At 36.5% G+C, this 14,463-nt stretch overlaps 1 protein-coding gene across 5 annotated transcripts in view; it reads right to left on the bottom strand.

Moving 5' to 3' along the window:
- PHF14 (PHD finger protein 14) overlaps nucleotides 1–14,463 on the bottom strand; it is a 166,135-nt gene that overhangs the window by 28,248 nt on the left and 123,424 nt on the right. Inside the window, exons 18-19 of one of the 5 annotated variants that reach the window (XM_065051166.1) lie at nucleotides 3,587–3,700; nucleotides 1,410–1,492 (exon numbers count right to left, since the gene is read on the bottom strand). The exons of 1 other annotated variant lie outside the window; for it this stretch is intronic. In XM_065051166.1, coding sequence (XP_064907238.1) covers nucleotides 1,421–1,492; nucleotides 3,587–3,700 — 186 coding nt within the window. In that variant the 3' untranslated portion in view covers nucleotides 1,410–1,420. Of the gene's footprint in view, nucleotides 1–1,409; nucleotides 1,493–2,501; nucleotides 2,535–3,586; nucleotides 3,701–10,525; nucleotides 10,661–14,463 lie in introns of those variants that run through there. 3 more of the 5 variants (XM_065051167.1, XM_065051165.1, XM_065051168.1) reach the window with 3 other exon arrangements.

The following is a 14,463-nucleotide window of genomic DNA, read 5'->3' as shown; positions in this document are numbered from 1 at the left end:
ATACCAGAGATATAATTTAATGTAGTGACTCAGGTCATACTAACAATGGTGCAGTTCTGAATTTTGAAATAGTTGTGGGGACAAAATTCCTATTTTAAGCATTACTGTTGGAGGGAAACCACCAAAACTATATTTAGCATGAGAGTCTAAGAAAAGCAGTGTTATTCTACAGCTTCCTAAGAAATCAAGAACGTCTAAAGAAATGAGACTGAAATTAGGATGGCACACATCTGTCCCCTTTCAAATGCATCAAGAATTTCTTTCAATTCCACTTTTAAAATCCAGTTCTTAAAAAAAAGACAATAGATGTATATGGTATTAACTCGCCAATCACACAGGAAACTTCCTTATTTTAGTATGGATACCAATTAAAATCATTCAAGCATTCAAATCTATACAACTTACATTTTACTGAGGATTGCACAGCTTTTGGAAACACAGAAACACAGAATAAGGTATCTTTCTAACTTTAAACAGTTCAGTTATTTTATAACCCTAAATGTTTCTGCATCTGAAATACACTGATGAATATGTACACTTTCCTGAATCCTTCACAGGTGCAAAAATTTCAGAGTTATCTCAATCTGAACAACCAACAGTAATTATCTCTGCTGTGGCTTTTGTCGTATTCCACATAGCTGGACACTGTCCCTACCCCACACAGAGTTAAATCTGATTTTAGAGCATGAAAAGAGGCTGGCAAGAAGGGAGGCAGTAAGATGAGTGGATGGCATCCCGCCCTCCTGTTGAGTAGAACTCAAAATTCAACCATCATTTCTACCAGGAGGAATAACTGAACAAGCAAAGCCAAGCCTCATCTGAGTGATCAAATGACATCCCACAAAGTTAAAACTCATGACACAAGTAATTGAGCATTAGGTTCAGCCTAGCCTAAGAGGAAAACAAACTGTAAGCAGGAAAAAAACTATGCTTTATACAAATTTATGTGGCAACTCATGGGTGTTTCCTTATTTTCTCCTGCTAGAAATTGTCTCTCCTCACATTTGCAAGTCCAAGGCTCTTTTTGAACATCACTTTCCACATCCTTCTCATTCTCCTCCCCCTTCCTGAAATGCATTTCACTGCCTTTAAATTTTTCTCTTGTTTCTCTTTTCCATGGCTGCATTTGAGCCTTTCCTCAACAACAGCCTTCTCACCAATACTGATGAGTCGAATTCATAAATTCATAAATTATTACACAAATAATGCATCAGCTAGCAGCTGTAGTTAATTCCAAATATCAACACATTAAGCAGATCCTGAAAGATTATAAGGGAGTCATGTACCAGGAGACTTCAAATCAAATGAGAAATAAAAAAGGCATTAGTTGAAGTAAATCTCTGCAAACACTTTTTGGACCTATTTCTTAGGGTATAATTCACAAATGTTTCTTTACTGTGCTGACTTACCCACATGTAACTTAGATGGGTTGTTTCATGGTGTGTTCTGAATTTGGAAATTCAGCAAACTGGTGCTCCCCTCTCAAGGTTCCCTGCAAATCCAACCACAAAACTCTTTCTGACTCACCTCTCTCTGTTTTTATGCAAATTGCAGTAAGTTGGATAAAGTCTCATTCCTTTATAAAACACATATAATACTTCATGACCCGACATTCAGTAAACCCCTTCAACATAAACTATTTAGTAAAATTCACAGTATCACAGTATGTTCGGGCTTGGAAGGGACCTCAAAAGATCATCTAGTCCAATCCCCCTGCTGGAGCAGGAACGCCTAGGTGAGGTCGCACAGAAACATGTCCAGGTGGGTTTTGAATGTCTCCAGAGAAGAAGACTCCACAACACCCCTGGGCAGCCTGTTCCAGTGCTCTGTCACCCTCACTGAGAAGTTTTTTCTCAAATTTAAGCAGAACCTCTTGTGTTCCAGCTTGATCCCATTAACCCTTGTCCTATCATTGTTTGCCACCAAGAAGAGCCTGGCTCCATCCTCATGGCACTCACCCGTTATACATTTATAAACATTAATAAGGTCACCCCTCAGTCTCCTCTTCTCCAAATTAAAGAGACCCAGCTCCCCCAGCCTTCTTCATAAAGTATATTTCCATCTCTTGATTTCTCCCCACCCTGCCCTCAGTTTAGCTGGTTTTTATTCTACAAAGGCAAAAACTGTATACCCATCTTCCTCTTGGTTGCCTTTTACTAACCATGTTTCATTCCTCTTTCAGTAGTACTTTTCCTCTTTTTATTTTTAAATATCATCTGTGCTCTCACTTGTAATTTCTCCAGTGGACTGAGACAAGTTGGCAAAGCTGAGACTTAAGAAGCAGAACCCATGGCCCTCCACAGATTAGAGCTCTCTTTATTACCCAAGAATATATACAAAAGTATTACTAAAAGCTTATATTAATCCATCCTCAGAACTGTTTAGATGTGATAACCTGACTTTCTATCTTAGAATATGTGGTGATACTCCAAAATAAGTGAAGTACCTATTTGGTCTTAATCCAGAAGACACTCTTTAGAATTCTCCTGGCCCTGTACTGCAGACTTCCCTCTTCTTCAGACAAAGTGACAGGACTATCAGAGGAAAGGAGAAATTCAAGAAGGTATTTGATAATTATCTAAAGCTGCACTAAAAACTAATAAATGTCACTGTATTTTCTATGGCTAGTATGTCACACTGTCCTTTACTGGGAAGACTGTAGTCAAAAGAAACCTGAGAAAAAAACAGGAATGACTAGTCTTTATATTACCTGGTACTGGGAATATCAATAATAGTAATAATAATAACAATAATAACAACTACTACTACTACTACTAAACTGTTTGAGGAAGCCACAATTAATAGTGTTAAGGTTACTCCAAATAAAGGACTTCCTTCTCACAGGAAGGGTTAATTGAAGGATAATAATGGTTCTCTGAAAGGATGATTGTCACCATAAACTGAAGTTGTGAATCTGAATTCTGCAGACAATCTCTCCTCCAGCTCTGGTGTACTGTGACAGGTACACATTGCAGGGACAGAAAAAAAACAATTAATTGGACGCTTTGTGGAACTACCCTACTAGCCAGCACCTTTTCTTATAACAACAGGGAGTATGGACTTATGATCACAGTACTTCATTAGGACCTAGTATCATTTTGTTGAAAACAAGGGCACAAAAAAAGGCACAGTATTAGTGACCTTCTTTCCTTTGCACAACCCATTAATTAGCTGTATTTAAATTTAGTGAAGGAAGACAAGAGCTTTACATCTACCTATATGCTTATGTACAGATTTTACTTCTGACTCTTTAGTGTCATAAAGTTTAATTTGCCAGAATCTAATGGGACTCCTGTTACTGTCATGCCATGAAAGCTAGGAACAAGAAAAAATATTTTCCCAATAACTGATAATAGGAAACAGTATTAAAAAGTAGTAGACAGAATATACTTGGCTTATAGGTACTGTTAATCAAGGTCCTAAGATTTACCTCAGCCTTGCATGTAGTTGGTGTGGGAGGTTAAGATTGAGCTTTAGCTTTATAAGTCTCTGCTCTGAGTAAAACAACACTAGTCACAAAAAACAGAGGCAAATGTGTATCCCCCAACAGTTAATCTTGGAAAATAATAGACACAGAATGTCCTACCTCTTCTGGATGTTTCTGTGCCACCGATACCAGCTCTTCAGAGCTACTTCTTGAGGTAGAGGGTACCACATTACCTGGGGCCTCTGAGACCACCTCATTTGACGGCTCGGAGTCCTGAGGGCAACAGAGACAAATAGACCCCTCAGCAGCGTGTTGACGTGGCACGCCAAGAAAATGAGACTTTTTAGAGGAACTGTGCTCTAAGCACAGACAGAGAAATGAAAAATACTCGAGGTCTAAAACTCTACTCTTTTTACCCTAGGGAACTTCTTTTACCATGGAAGCAAAAACATCCGTCACGTATTTTCTCTTAAAATGGTAATACTTTCTTCACAAGAGCATTATAAGACTTATTAAATAGCTACATAGCATTTCAGAATTGCAAAGTTCTGCATGAGCATGTTTGTTTTGCCCATATCTACCCCTCCTCCTGAACTGCAAGGAAGGGAATATCACATTGCATCCTCTTATGCAAGATGGAGGTTTCTGCAAAACAGATGGGCCCATGCTAGCACAACCCCACACAAATGTATTTTATCAACTGCTGCAAATCAGTATAGCACACAACCTGGTAAAGTCAGAAAAGTTAGCAGAGTTGGCTGTCTATTAGTAACTTTAACACTACAGTAAAATGAATAAAAATTCTTAAGTAGTTTAGATTCTACTTTCCAAATTACTTTGACTTTGCAATGTGACATGACTAGCTCAGTCAAAACAAAAAACATCTTAATACCTTCAATGCTTCACACAGTGGTTTTGGTAACTGCATAGACCAAGATATTTTACTACCAAGAAAAAAAATCCATTAATCTGTACTATCTATCTCTACTGTGTTTGTTGTAATACTCATTACAGGAGATATTTTAGATGTCATCGCTTAGCAAGCAGAATATGTGTTTTTGATACATCAATTTGCCTCTGCAGTCATTAATTGCAAGGAAATCAAGATTATGCTTTTAGAAACTCCAAGCTGCAAAGCTCATTATTAAGTTTTCCAACATAACAACCTCTAAAAAGTAAATTTGAATTTCATTAGGATAATATTCAGCATATGCAGTTTAGCTCAACGTATGTTTGACTGTTGGAAGGGAAAAAGTGAACAAAGTGGTCCAACAACCATTACTGAATCACATCAAAAATCACCAGTAAGATCAAGTATTGTTAAAGAACTAATAAATGGAAGGGGTTGTTGAATACTAGCAAGTTGGAAAAATCTCTTTGGGCCTGGGGATGGAATACTCTAATATCTCTATCTCATAGACCTTTTCAGTTGAATTCCTTTAAAAGAGCTTCTGAGCTCAAATATTTCAAATGAAGCTTTTTATGCCCTTCTCATTGCACCACTTCTCTGTGACTTAGAAAAAGGATATTCTGGTCCATTCCATGGCCTACCACCTTAAAGTTAAGATTTAGTATGAGCAAGACATTTTAGGAAAAGTCAGCTTTCAGTGCTGACTAAAGAATATCATTGATTAAAATGCTAGCAATAAGTCCAACTGCCATTTCACTGAACTGTTTCATAAAACTGGCATAAGCACTGGATCTTTGGAACAAAAGTTAAAATGAGATATTCTGGTAGAGCCACCATCCGAAATAATTCCATGACAGGAATAACAACACACTATTTTTCAGCCTTCTCATTTCCTCGAAAGAGTATCAACAGCACGGTTAAACACAGTGAACTACAAGAAGAAACATCTCTAGCATTGCAATAATAAAAGTCTGATGCACTATATGCCACCAAAATAAACTCTGCTTCGTGTTCATCTTGATATCTCGCTCTTTTCCCTAGCAGATCTGGACTGGCACAAGCAAATGTCCTCTTTCCCAAAGGCCACCTCAGTTTGGTCCTGGTAAGCCATGACAATGACACTATCCTTTTTGCTGACCCAATTACTCATGAACTGACTGTGAGTACAAAACAGTACTATTTTGTTTTCTCATTGAGAACTGGGAAGTTAAATCATCACCATGCAAGTTATCAGCTCAATACGGTTCTAGAAGCTCTTCTGTGCTACTTACAAAACCAAAAAATAACAACCACATATGCTGGAAGAAAACAATGTGCTTGTCTAAATTCTCTGGTTCAGTGATTTCTCTCCTTGAATTCTGCCTGTCTTTTGTGTCTGAACAAACTTTTGTTATTTTTCTATTACCTGTGGACAGATAATCTTAGCAACATTTTTTTTTTTTACTTATGATTTCTTAAATTAATAAATGATGTTTTTCAAAAACAGTCTGAAAAACTGCATTTTGGTAAACATACATCCTTTTCCATTCCTCTTGCCTCAAGAGGACAAACACATCATGGTTTCTCTTCCCCCATCATGTCTCAAATATCTTCTTACCAAGCAGATTGCTCACCCTTCTCAATAGTTTTCTTAAGAACTAGCTAGCTAATATAATACTTCAATTTTTAAGGAGATGGATGGAAATAAAATTCACTTTATTATTCAGAAACCAAGCTGAGAAAATGTGTCTCCCTTTCCAATTACACTGGTTTTATTATCTCTTTTCACACTGCTGCCACTTCTCAGGAAACCTGTATATAGCATCAAGATACGTAAGAAAGGCAATCTACATTGCCCTGAACTAGTTCAGCAACATGTGAAGTACAGCTTTCAGAAAGAAACATATTTGGTAATTGAAATGAGATCCTTTCATGTAAGTTACAACAATAAAAATGCTGCCAGGTACAAGTGAGAACTTTCGTAAGGCTTTCCTGTGTTTTATGAGTACACGGCCAAGACAGCAACAGTTCTGGTAACAAATCCTGGTACCTTGGCTTGTACTCAATCAAATAAAACAATCTGAAAAAGTATTAATATTGTTTACTTTTGCAAAAGAAAAAAGGCAAAAAATCTGTCTCTCTAACCTAAAACTACATTTTTATTGAAGAAATGTTAAAAAAATGTCTTTCAAAAATAGTTACAATTAGTTTCTTATCCTTCCTAATTATTATTTATACCATAATATACCGAAGTGCCTTTGCAAAAGTCACTTTCTTCTTTTTTTTCAAGGCCTTGTGTCTTGAAAGCCATATCGATGGCACTTCTCTTTGATTCGTAAGCCTCAACTATACCAGTGATGGACATGACTGTTCATGGACATGTAACCTACACAGTAAGTAATTTGGTACACATCTTTTCTAGTGACTAAGCCCTTCCCATTTAATTAAAATATTAATATATTTTCCAACCTACATATGAAAGCTCAGATATCTGCATTTCCAAGTTGGACTGATCAAGATGTAGCTTTCTAATGTATCAAAATATTTAATTATATCACTAAATTACAGCGAAAACCACTATTAAGTGGTACTTCCAGATTCCTGAAAATACAGAAATCCTTTCTCAAAATATAAATGCATCACAAACAAATAAATTGAGAATGCTCAGTAATTACATTTCTCCTGCACACTGCTGATTTTGATCAAAACTCATGAGAACATGGTCCTTCTTGGGACTTATTAAACCTTGCAGAAGAAACATGAAACGTGTAGATATTCCACTATGTTTATGCAAGAAAGACAGCTCTGCTTTCAACTGTGTCTTTCTGTACAAGCTACATGTTCACGCAGTTTAAGATACCACAACAGCATTGGCTTGAGTAAATCACAGTTCTGCAGAAAAAATAGTATTTGAATTACATGTTGACACAAATACATAACAAATTGGATATTCTAGTCCTAGGATGGAACTGAAGCTGGTTAAATGCTGAATCTTGAATTAGCTTTTTGCTGGTTTGGTTTTGTTTTGTTTAAATTCAGATCAGCAGAGATCAAAGGTGACAATGACTGGCAGGAGGTAAGAAATCAAAGGTGCATCCAACTATAGCACCTCCCTAAAGCATTCAGTTCTTGTCTCCCCTTCATACCATTAGGAATATTTGCTATTTTCATCTACTGTAATAGAAGGAAAACACTGTGCTTTTACTTTTTTAATTTTCTGTGCAGAAGTATCACTGACACAGTACGTTGAAAAATCAATAGTGTATATAGAACAGATGTGGATTTCATTTGTGAGCTACATAAAAGTTTTTGGGTTTGGGGAAAAATATTTACATTTTATGCTATGCTGATGTTGTGGCTTAATTTAAGGACTCAACTATTTTTACTCTGTTTTTTAAAAACCAGACCATTAAATACAACATCAATACACATATACAAATATGCATTGTCCACGTAAATACGACACATGTATGTATACGACACAGACATGTATACCCAGAGAGAATGCTATGGTAACAAAATACTGTAACTGTTTACTAATCCATGTTACTGTCAGCACAGATGTTGACTCATATGAAACAGAAACTCTACACAGCTTCTGATTTTGAAGAAAATGAATAAATGATGTATGTAAAAAAAAAAAAAAAGTATGCATAAAATATTTTGCTAGAAAGCAGAAGTTGCATTTGAAACAAGATGATGGAAAAACAATGTCTCACACTGGTATTTATACCAGCCAAGCATCTGCTATTTTTTCTGCCATTGCTACTTTAAACCAAAACTAAACTAAAATAGAATCAAAACAAATCACGCCACAAAACCACAAACCCTTTATACATGATTTCAAGCTGCCAGGTTTGAATATATTATGTTAACTCTGCAACAGTTTTCATATATCATCCTTTACCTTGGTCCAGTTGAGAATTACACAAGTAATAAATTAGCTTTAAACAAGTTTTGAATCAGCCTGGAACTAGTTTTCAAATTAAAGAGCTGTCAGTATATTACATGGTACTGTCATTTTATTACCCCAATCAATTCTGTGTGGCCTGAGGCAGAAAGAAAATGGATGCTGTCTTCATTTGCAAAGGGTTTATCTCTCACACCAGGCTCCGAAAACATGACTGCAGTAATGAATTGAAAGCTAAAGTTACTAACACAGACTTCTAACAGCAACGAAGTAGCAATATTTGTACCCCTTTAGACTTACAAAAGGGGAAAAAAAAAAAAAGCCCTTTCTGAAACATGAAGTCAGCTTCTTAAGGCTGAAGGACTATGGGAAGAAATGGGCACATTTCTACAGAAGTGCTAAAGTGCTTGAAGCCTCACAGAGCCTCATTTTCAGCGCTGCACAGGAAAAGTGTTCCTGGGCCAGACAGAAGGTGCCTCTCCAGCCCGGACCACAGGACATCCCTCCATCAGCCGAACACCCGCTCCCACCCACCCTTAGTCTCTCTTCCACCCCAGGGGCACACTAGCAAAGTATTCACAACATCTTAGCCAGAATTTGCTAAAATCTAGTGAAGATGAGACATCTGTAAGTTCTCCACAGTTCACAGAAGGCCAAATTAAATACCCAGGAGAAACGCAGAGTTCATCTCAATCTACTTACACCTGTGAGATCAATCAGTTTGCCGTTTCCAGGATTTTTTCCCGCGCTAGTCAATGTGGGGAGAATACGGGCTTCAAACTTTGAAGCTGTGCTCTGTAGCTCTAAAATTTCCCTTTCTCTTTCTATTCTGCCTTTGTCACTCTTCACATGCTGATTTTATTTAACTTCTGACAATCTCCTCTCTTCCTCTGCCCTCTCCAAAGACAGGGAATTACAAATGCAGCCTTTAAGGTACATGTACTGACCTCCTACACTGTCAGTCACAGACACAACGCCATTGTTCTGTCCTTGGCTATTTTTCTCTCTCTTGAGAAGGGGACGATGACTTCCATGTTCATACACTGTTAACACAACAAGGTCTCATTCTCAGCTGACTCTGAAACTACCTCAGTTGAGGTAATAAACCTTAAGCTAGCTCTAAAACCTCTGCCTTCTTTTAAAGACTAATACAAAAGAAAAACCTTTTATAATTCTACCTTGTCTTTCAATGGCTTTTTCTGACCCCAAGTCTCTGAGGTATATTAAAAAATCTACTCTTAAAACACTGTTATTAATTAAACCTCATTAGAATGCAAATCCTGGAATTAAACTTCAAAATATAGATTCACCACACTAATCTCATATAATGCAAAGGAATACACGTTTTCTGTTACTGTCATGGATTACAGTATGTCTTAAACTATTGGCAAAAATTTCTGTACAAACATGAACTTCTCTTTTAATCACCATAAATTTTTAGAATTTCATCAACAAAGGGAAAATGCCGATATCTATCCTTTTGTGCTAAATCTCCTATGTCTTGCATAATTTGGTAATTATCTGGTGCACCAGAGCAACATATTTTATATGAATACCAGGATATTAATATACTGGCAAGAGTGCTGTACTAAGCCATTACCACTGCACATTAGAGTAACTTAATAATTTTTCCTTTTTTGTCCACACCACTTTCTTCCTATATATTGTTCTGCTACTTTTTGTTATTGTGAATCAGGCTACAGATATATACTATAGCCTAGAAAGTAATTTTTGTCCCGATTTTATATTTTATGGAGTTCTAAAAGCTCTTTAAGACAATACACACATACTTTATTACTGCTGGATCAGGATATTTCATATTCCCTGTGCCCAGTTTGTACAACAGCTCTGATTTCTCTGATCCTTTTCATCCCCCCTGTGCAGGAAAAAAAGATCAAAAGTTGTAAAACAATTGTCAAACACATCATGCGCATATACAGCCACAGGAAGTGTAGCGCTTACTGTGTCGCTGTACGTATGTTGCATATAACTTGCAGTTGTTGACTTCAATATATTTACACAATGATACCAGAACTTTACACCTAAGATTTTAAAACAAGCTTTTCTAAACTATGAATGTACAAAGCACCTGCTATTACTTGTAAAAAGCAGTGCTGCAGCTACAGTTGCTCCATTATGAAGTCTACATTTGGATTTGCAGTTGTCTGTTTCCTTAAACAACGGGTTCTTTTCCTTCAGAAATGATCAGAGGCAGACCACAGCCATCTATTCATATAGTCTCAAAAATACAGTTTTACTCTCTCTGCACTTCTTTTTCAAATCATGTTTAAATTGCACCATTCATTCCATGCTCTTAGATTGCTGAGGCATTGACAACTTGGGAGTAAAATAAAACAGCAAACTTACTTCCACCTCTCAGGGTTAAGCTGCACAATTTATGATCGAAGTAGTTTCCTTTACTCCACTTCAGCAGCTTGGGAGAAAGCATACACAAAATTCGCTCAGAATACTTGGCTGATACTTAACTTGAATTAGAAGACTGAGCACTTGAGAAGATCTCTGCTCCAAAAAGCAGCTGCTTTATTCTAACAAAAATAGAACGCAGCTCAGAAAAAGCTTTCTTTCAAGCACACAATCTTCAGATATTATGCATCAGCATTCAGAGTGTGTCTGTCAGATGTTGGAACAAAGCATTAAATTGTACCATCTCACTTAATTCTCAAGATGGGGTCAGCACATTCATAGGGCTGGGTTTTTTTCCCCCCTTTGAGAAGTCCTTTAAGTAATATTTATTTAGCTCCTTACATTTTCATCAGCACTGATTCTTGCTTTTCAGCTCCTTGAAGTCCAGATTTTCCCAATAAAATGCAAAACAGAGTGATATTAAAATGTGTGATCAACAAAAGCATCACAAAATTGTCAAAGGCTACTTATTAAATCAAGACTGGTTTTCATCTCTCCCCACTTCCAGAATTTTTTTTCCAGTAAGAAGATGAAATAAAGAAAGGCATTTCACAGCATACCATATTTTGCAGTCTAAGTTTATTATGCAGGTTTTATAGCTCCCTAAACTTTACTTATATGGCACCCACTTATCTGCCTATGCTTCAGATATTTTCTATAAACGCTCTATCCTGCTTTGGGGGAAGACTGTGTGCCCTCCACATTCTTCTCTCCACTTTGCCATGGTCCTTTTTCTTAATTCATACCATTCTTCTCTGCAAGGGATTCTGTGTATTTCTGCAAGTTGAATTCACACATTCTTATGAATGTGTGTGTGCTCACATTTCCCCTTCTATGCCAAGGGTGCTTCTTTCAGCCCCATTATTTTTCCCATACTGCTTTTCTCTCTCTCTTTCTCTTCCTTTCCCTCTCTCTCTTCTTAAAAAGTACCATTGGTTATTTTCAAATGGTAAAGCAGAAAAATAATACATTAATTTGAGGCAGTAAAAATATTTTAAAAGAATGAATCTATCTATAGAAAAGCTTTCTATAAACGTTTGTTATCTGTTTCTTTTCAGATCTCCAATATCTGAATATGCCAAATTAAAAAAATCGCTAAGACATCCTTTCAGAAGCTGCAAACAAATGTTAGGAACTCCATTTTGTGGATGGTCCTGACTTACACATTCATGTTAGTCAACAGAGTGACTAAAGAAAATTTCCATATTACTTTGTAATACTAAATAGGGATACATACTATCAATAATATAAAATAGCCAGCTAAAACAAGGATATTTTATGCTGTCAAACTGAGCTAAATTGACAATGGGCTGTTTACTAAAAAAGGAATGAACAGCCCAGTTGACACAGTTTAAGATGTGACATTAATCAGCCATCTTTTGCTGAGCCCACAGGAACTGAAAGGTCACAATTAGTGCCGTTGTTTTAAAGCATCCTTAAAAAGGCCTGGAAATTCCTCATTCTTCCCTAATTAACAATGCTGAAAATGGTATATGGAATGATGAAATGTTAACATTACTGTATTTTTAGAAGGCATGAATATTTTTCCTGTGTTGTTTTTGTTGGGTTTTTTTAAACTATCACATCTACCAGACAAAATTCCTTTATATTGTTATCATCTCATAGTACAAAACACACACCAAGTCTCTTACTCTTAAAAATAGTTGCTTAATAACATTGTATATCAGATTCTTTCAGTTAAAAGCATATGCATACAGTGCTTATACAAACATACAAATGATAAAATTTAATACCCTAACAGTACATATCTGCGCATCAATTTTTAGGCTTTCAAACTTGAGACTACTGATGCGTGAATTCCACAAATTGTCTGATCAAAATTGGAATGAAATAACCTGTAGTCAGTCAAACTAAACTACAAATCTAGCTTTGATACAGTAAACATAAGAGTGGTTTTAATAGTCACTTTGTACCAGTAACTACAGTGATGTGACAGAACAGCACTGTGGAGCAAAGCAGCTGGTGCTGAGGATCAGCCAGACGTTGCTGTAGGATTCAAAGAGATGAATATGGTGGTCACAGAGACCAACTGCCCACGAGCAGCCAGAATGCAGCCTCAGCTTTCATGTCCCTTTACAGGAACCCTGTCTGTGCACTCTTGAGACCTCTCCGTAATGCAAATTGAAGGGTTGCAACTGAGTGATTCCTTTCAAAAATGCATTCCCAATCTTAACCAAAATGCTGAGATAAATACACATTGAGATACCTGAGATTAAGGTCCATGAAAATGAGCATATCCGAGTTTAAGAACCATTTCAGGTAATCCATAGGAAATGTTCAAACTAACAGGGTATTTTAAACATCCGCTTCATTCAGCATTCAGTAGGGTTACCCTGGATTATGAACAGTTCCCTTCCTCCTCTGAGATTCACTACACTGAAAGCTCTTTGGGGGTATTACAATTCCTCCTCCCTCCTTTTTTTTATTCTCCCCTATCCCCCCAATTAAAAAAGAAAAAAGGAAAGACAGACACACCCAGTTCCCAGTTCCTTACTTTTAGTTGATGGTTTGACTGCTGCCCTAAATTACTTGATGAACACATTCAGCCATCACAGGGAAGATCCTGATTCACTTCCCTCTTCCTAAGAGGGTTCAAAATCATATTTCCCAAGGGATTGCTTAAGCCTTCTTACTATTTTTTAGCTGAAGGAGGTAGCTTTCCATTGAAGAACGAGTCACTGGATAAAATAATTCTTTGTGTATCAATGGCCCCTGCCTATGCTGTACCCAGAAAGCATATAAACAACAAGGTCTATAGGTCATTCCAGTGAGATAATTAGTAATATATTAATAAATCATAGCTCTCAAATCTCAAGCTTTTTTTTATTTTATCATAGTTACCTTTTAAATGTAAGATTCCTGAACCTATCCTTACATTAATAGAGACAGCTTACAATAACCTTCAAGAAGTTCCTTAGCACCAGCAATTAAAAATCAAAAACAAGATATCAATTTGCTCTGAAGTTCCTCTGCATTCTGCAATATTTTCAATCAAAACAAGCCGTGGAGATATCAGGCACTAGAAGAAAATGGTAGGACAAACTGCATATTTCTTTAATACACAACATACTTGCAAATATTAATACCCGATATGTATCCTTATTTACTGCACGGGATGGGTTATACATTTAATATTCATTATGTCAATGACTGTATCAATCTGCTGACACCCTTCTATTTCCAAAAATAAATACGTGATGTGATTAACCCACTCTAAGTACACTTGTGTGTACCTTCCATAAATACTGAGTTATCTTGCTATTTCCTTTTTTGACACTCTCTTTTCTTTGGCTATTTATACCACATCTAGAAGGATACCATCTGCCCTTCAGTCTTCATAAGATTAGTAGCTAGAAGAAATCTTGATATCTACAGATTCCAAGGCTTTCCATGTATGAAATTTTTTTGTACTGTTTGACGCAGCTGAAATACACTTAAGACTTTTCAAACATGCCCAAAGGTGTTTCAAACCACTGAAGCAGATAATAATTTTCAACCATTACCAAAGACACATTCACTAAAAAAATCTAAGATAAACTTAATTGCTACTGGAATTTAACAATACACTATACATTTTAAAGGTTTTGTAAAATTCTTTTCAAAAGCCATCTTAAAATTCCACGTAATATTTGTGATTTTTTTTTTTTTTTTTGGTAGAGCTGATTGTAATGCTCTTTCAGTTATATTCCCACACAAGCTATTTGCTGAGCCAGTTTTAAGGAGAAGGAACTTTTCTGCTACCGAATGCTAAAACCCAAGTGATGAGACACTCCTTTGCACCGAAAGTGGCTG

Source organism: Columba livia, chromosome 2 (genome assembly GCF_036013475.1).
Source record: "Columba livia isolate bColLiv1 breed racing homer chromosome 2, bColLiv1.pat.W.v2, whole genome shotgun sequence".
NCBI lineage: Eukaryota > Metazoa > Chordata > Aves > Columbiformes > Columbidae > Columba > Columba livia.
Note: the sequence above shows the minus strand (reverse complement) of the source record. Positions and strands in the feature narration are given on the sequence as shown.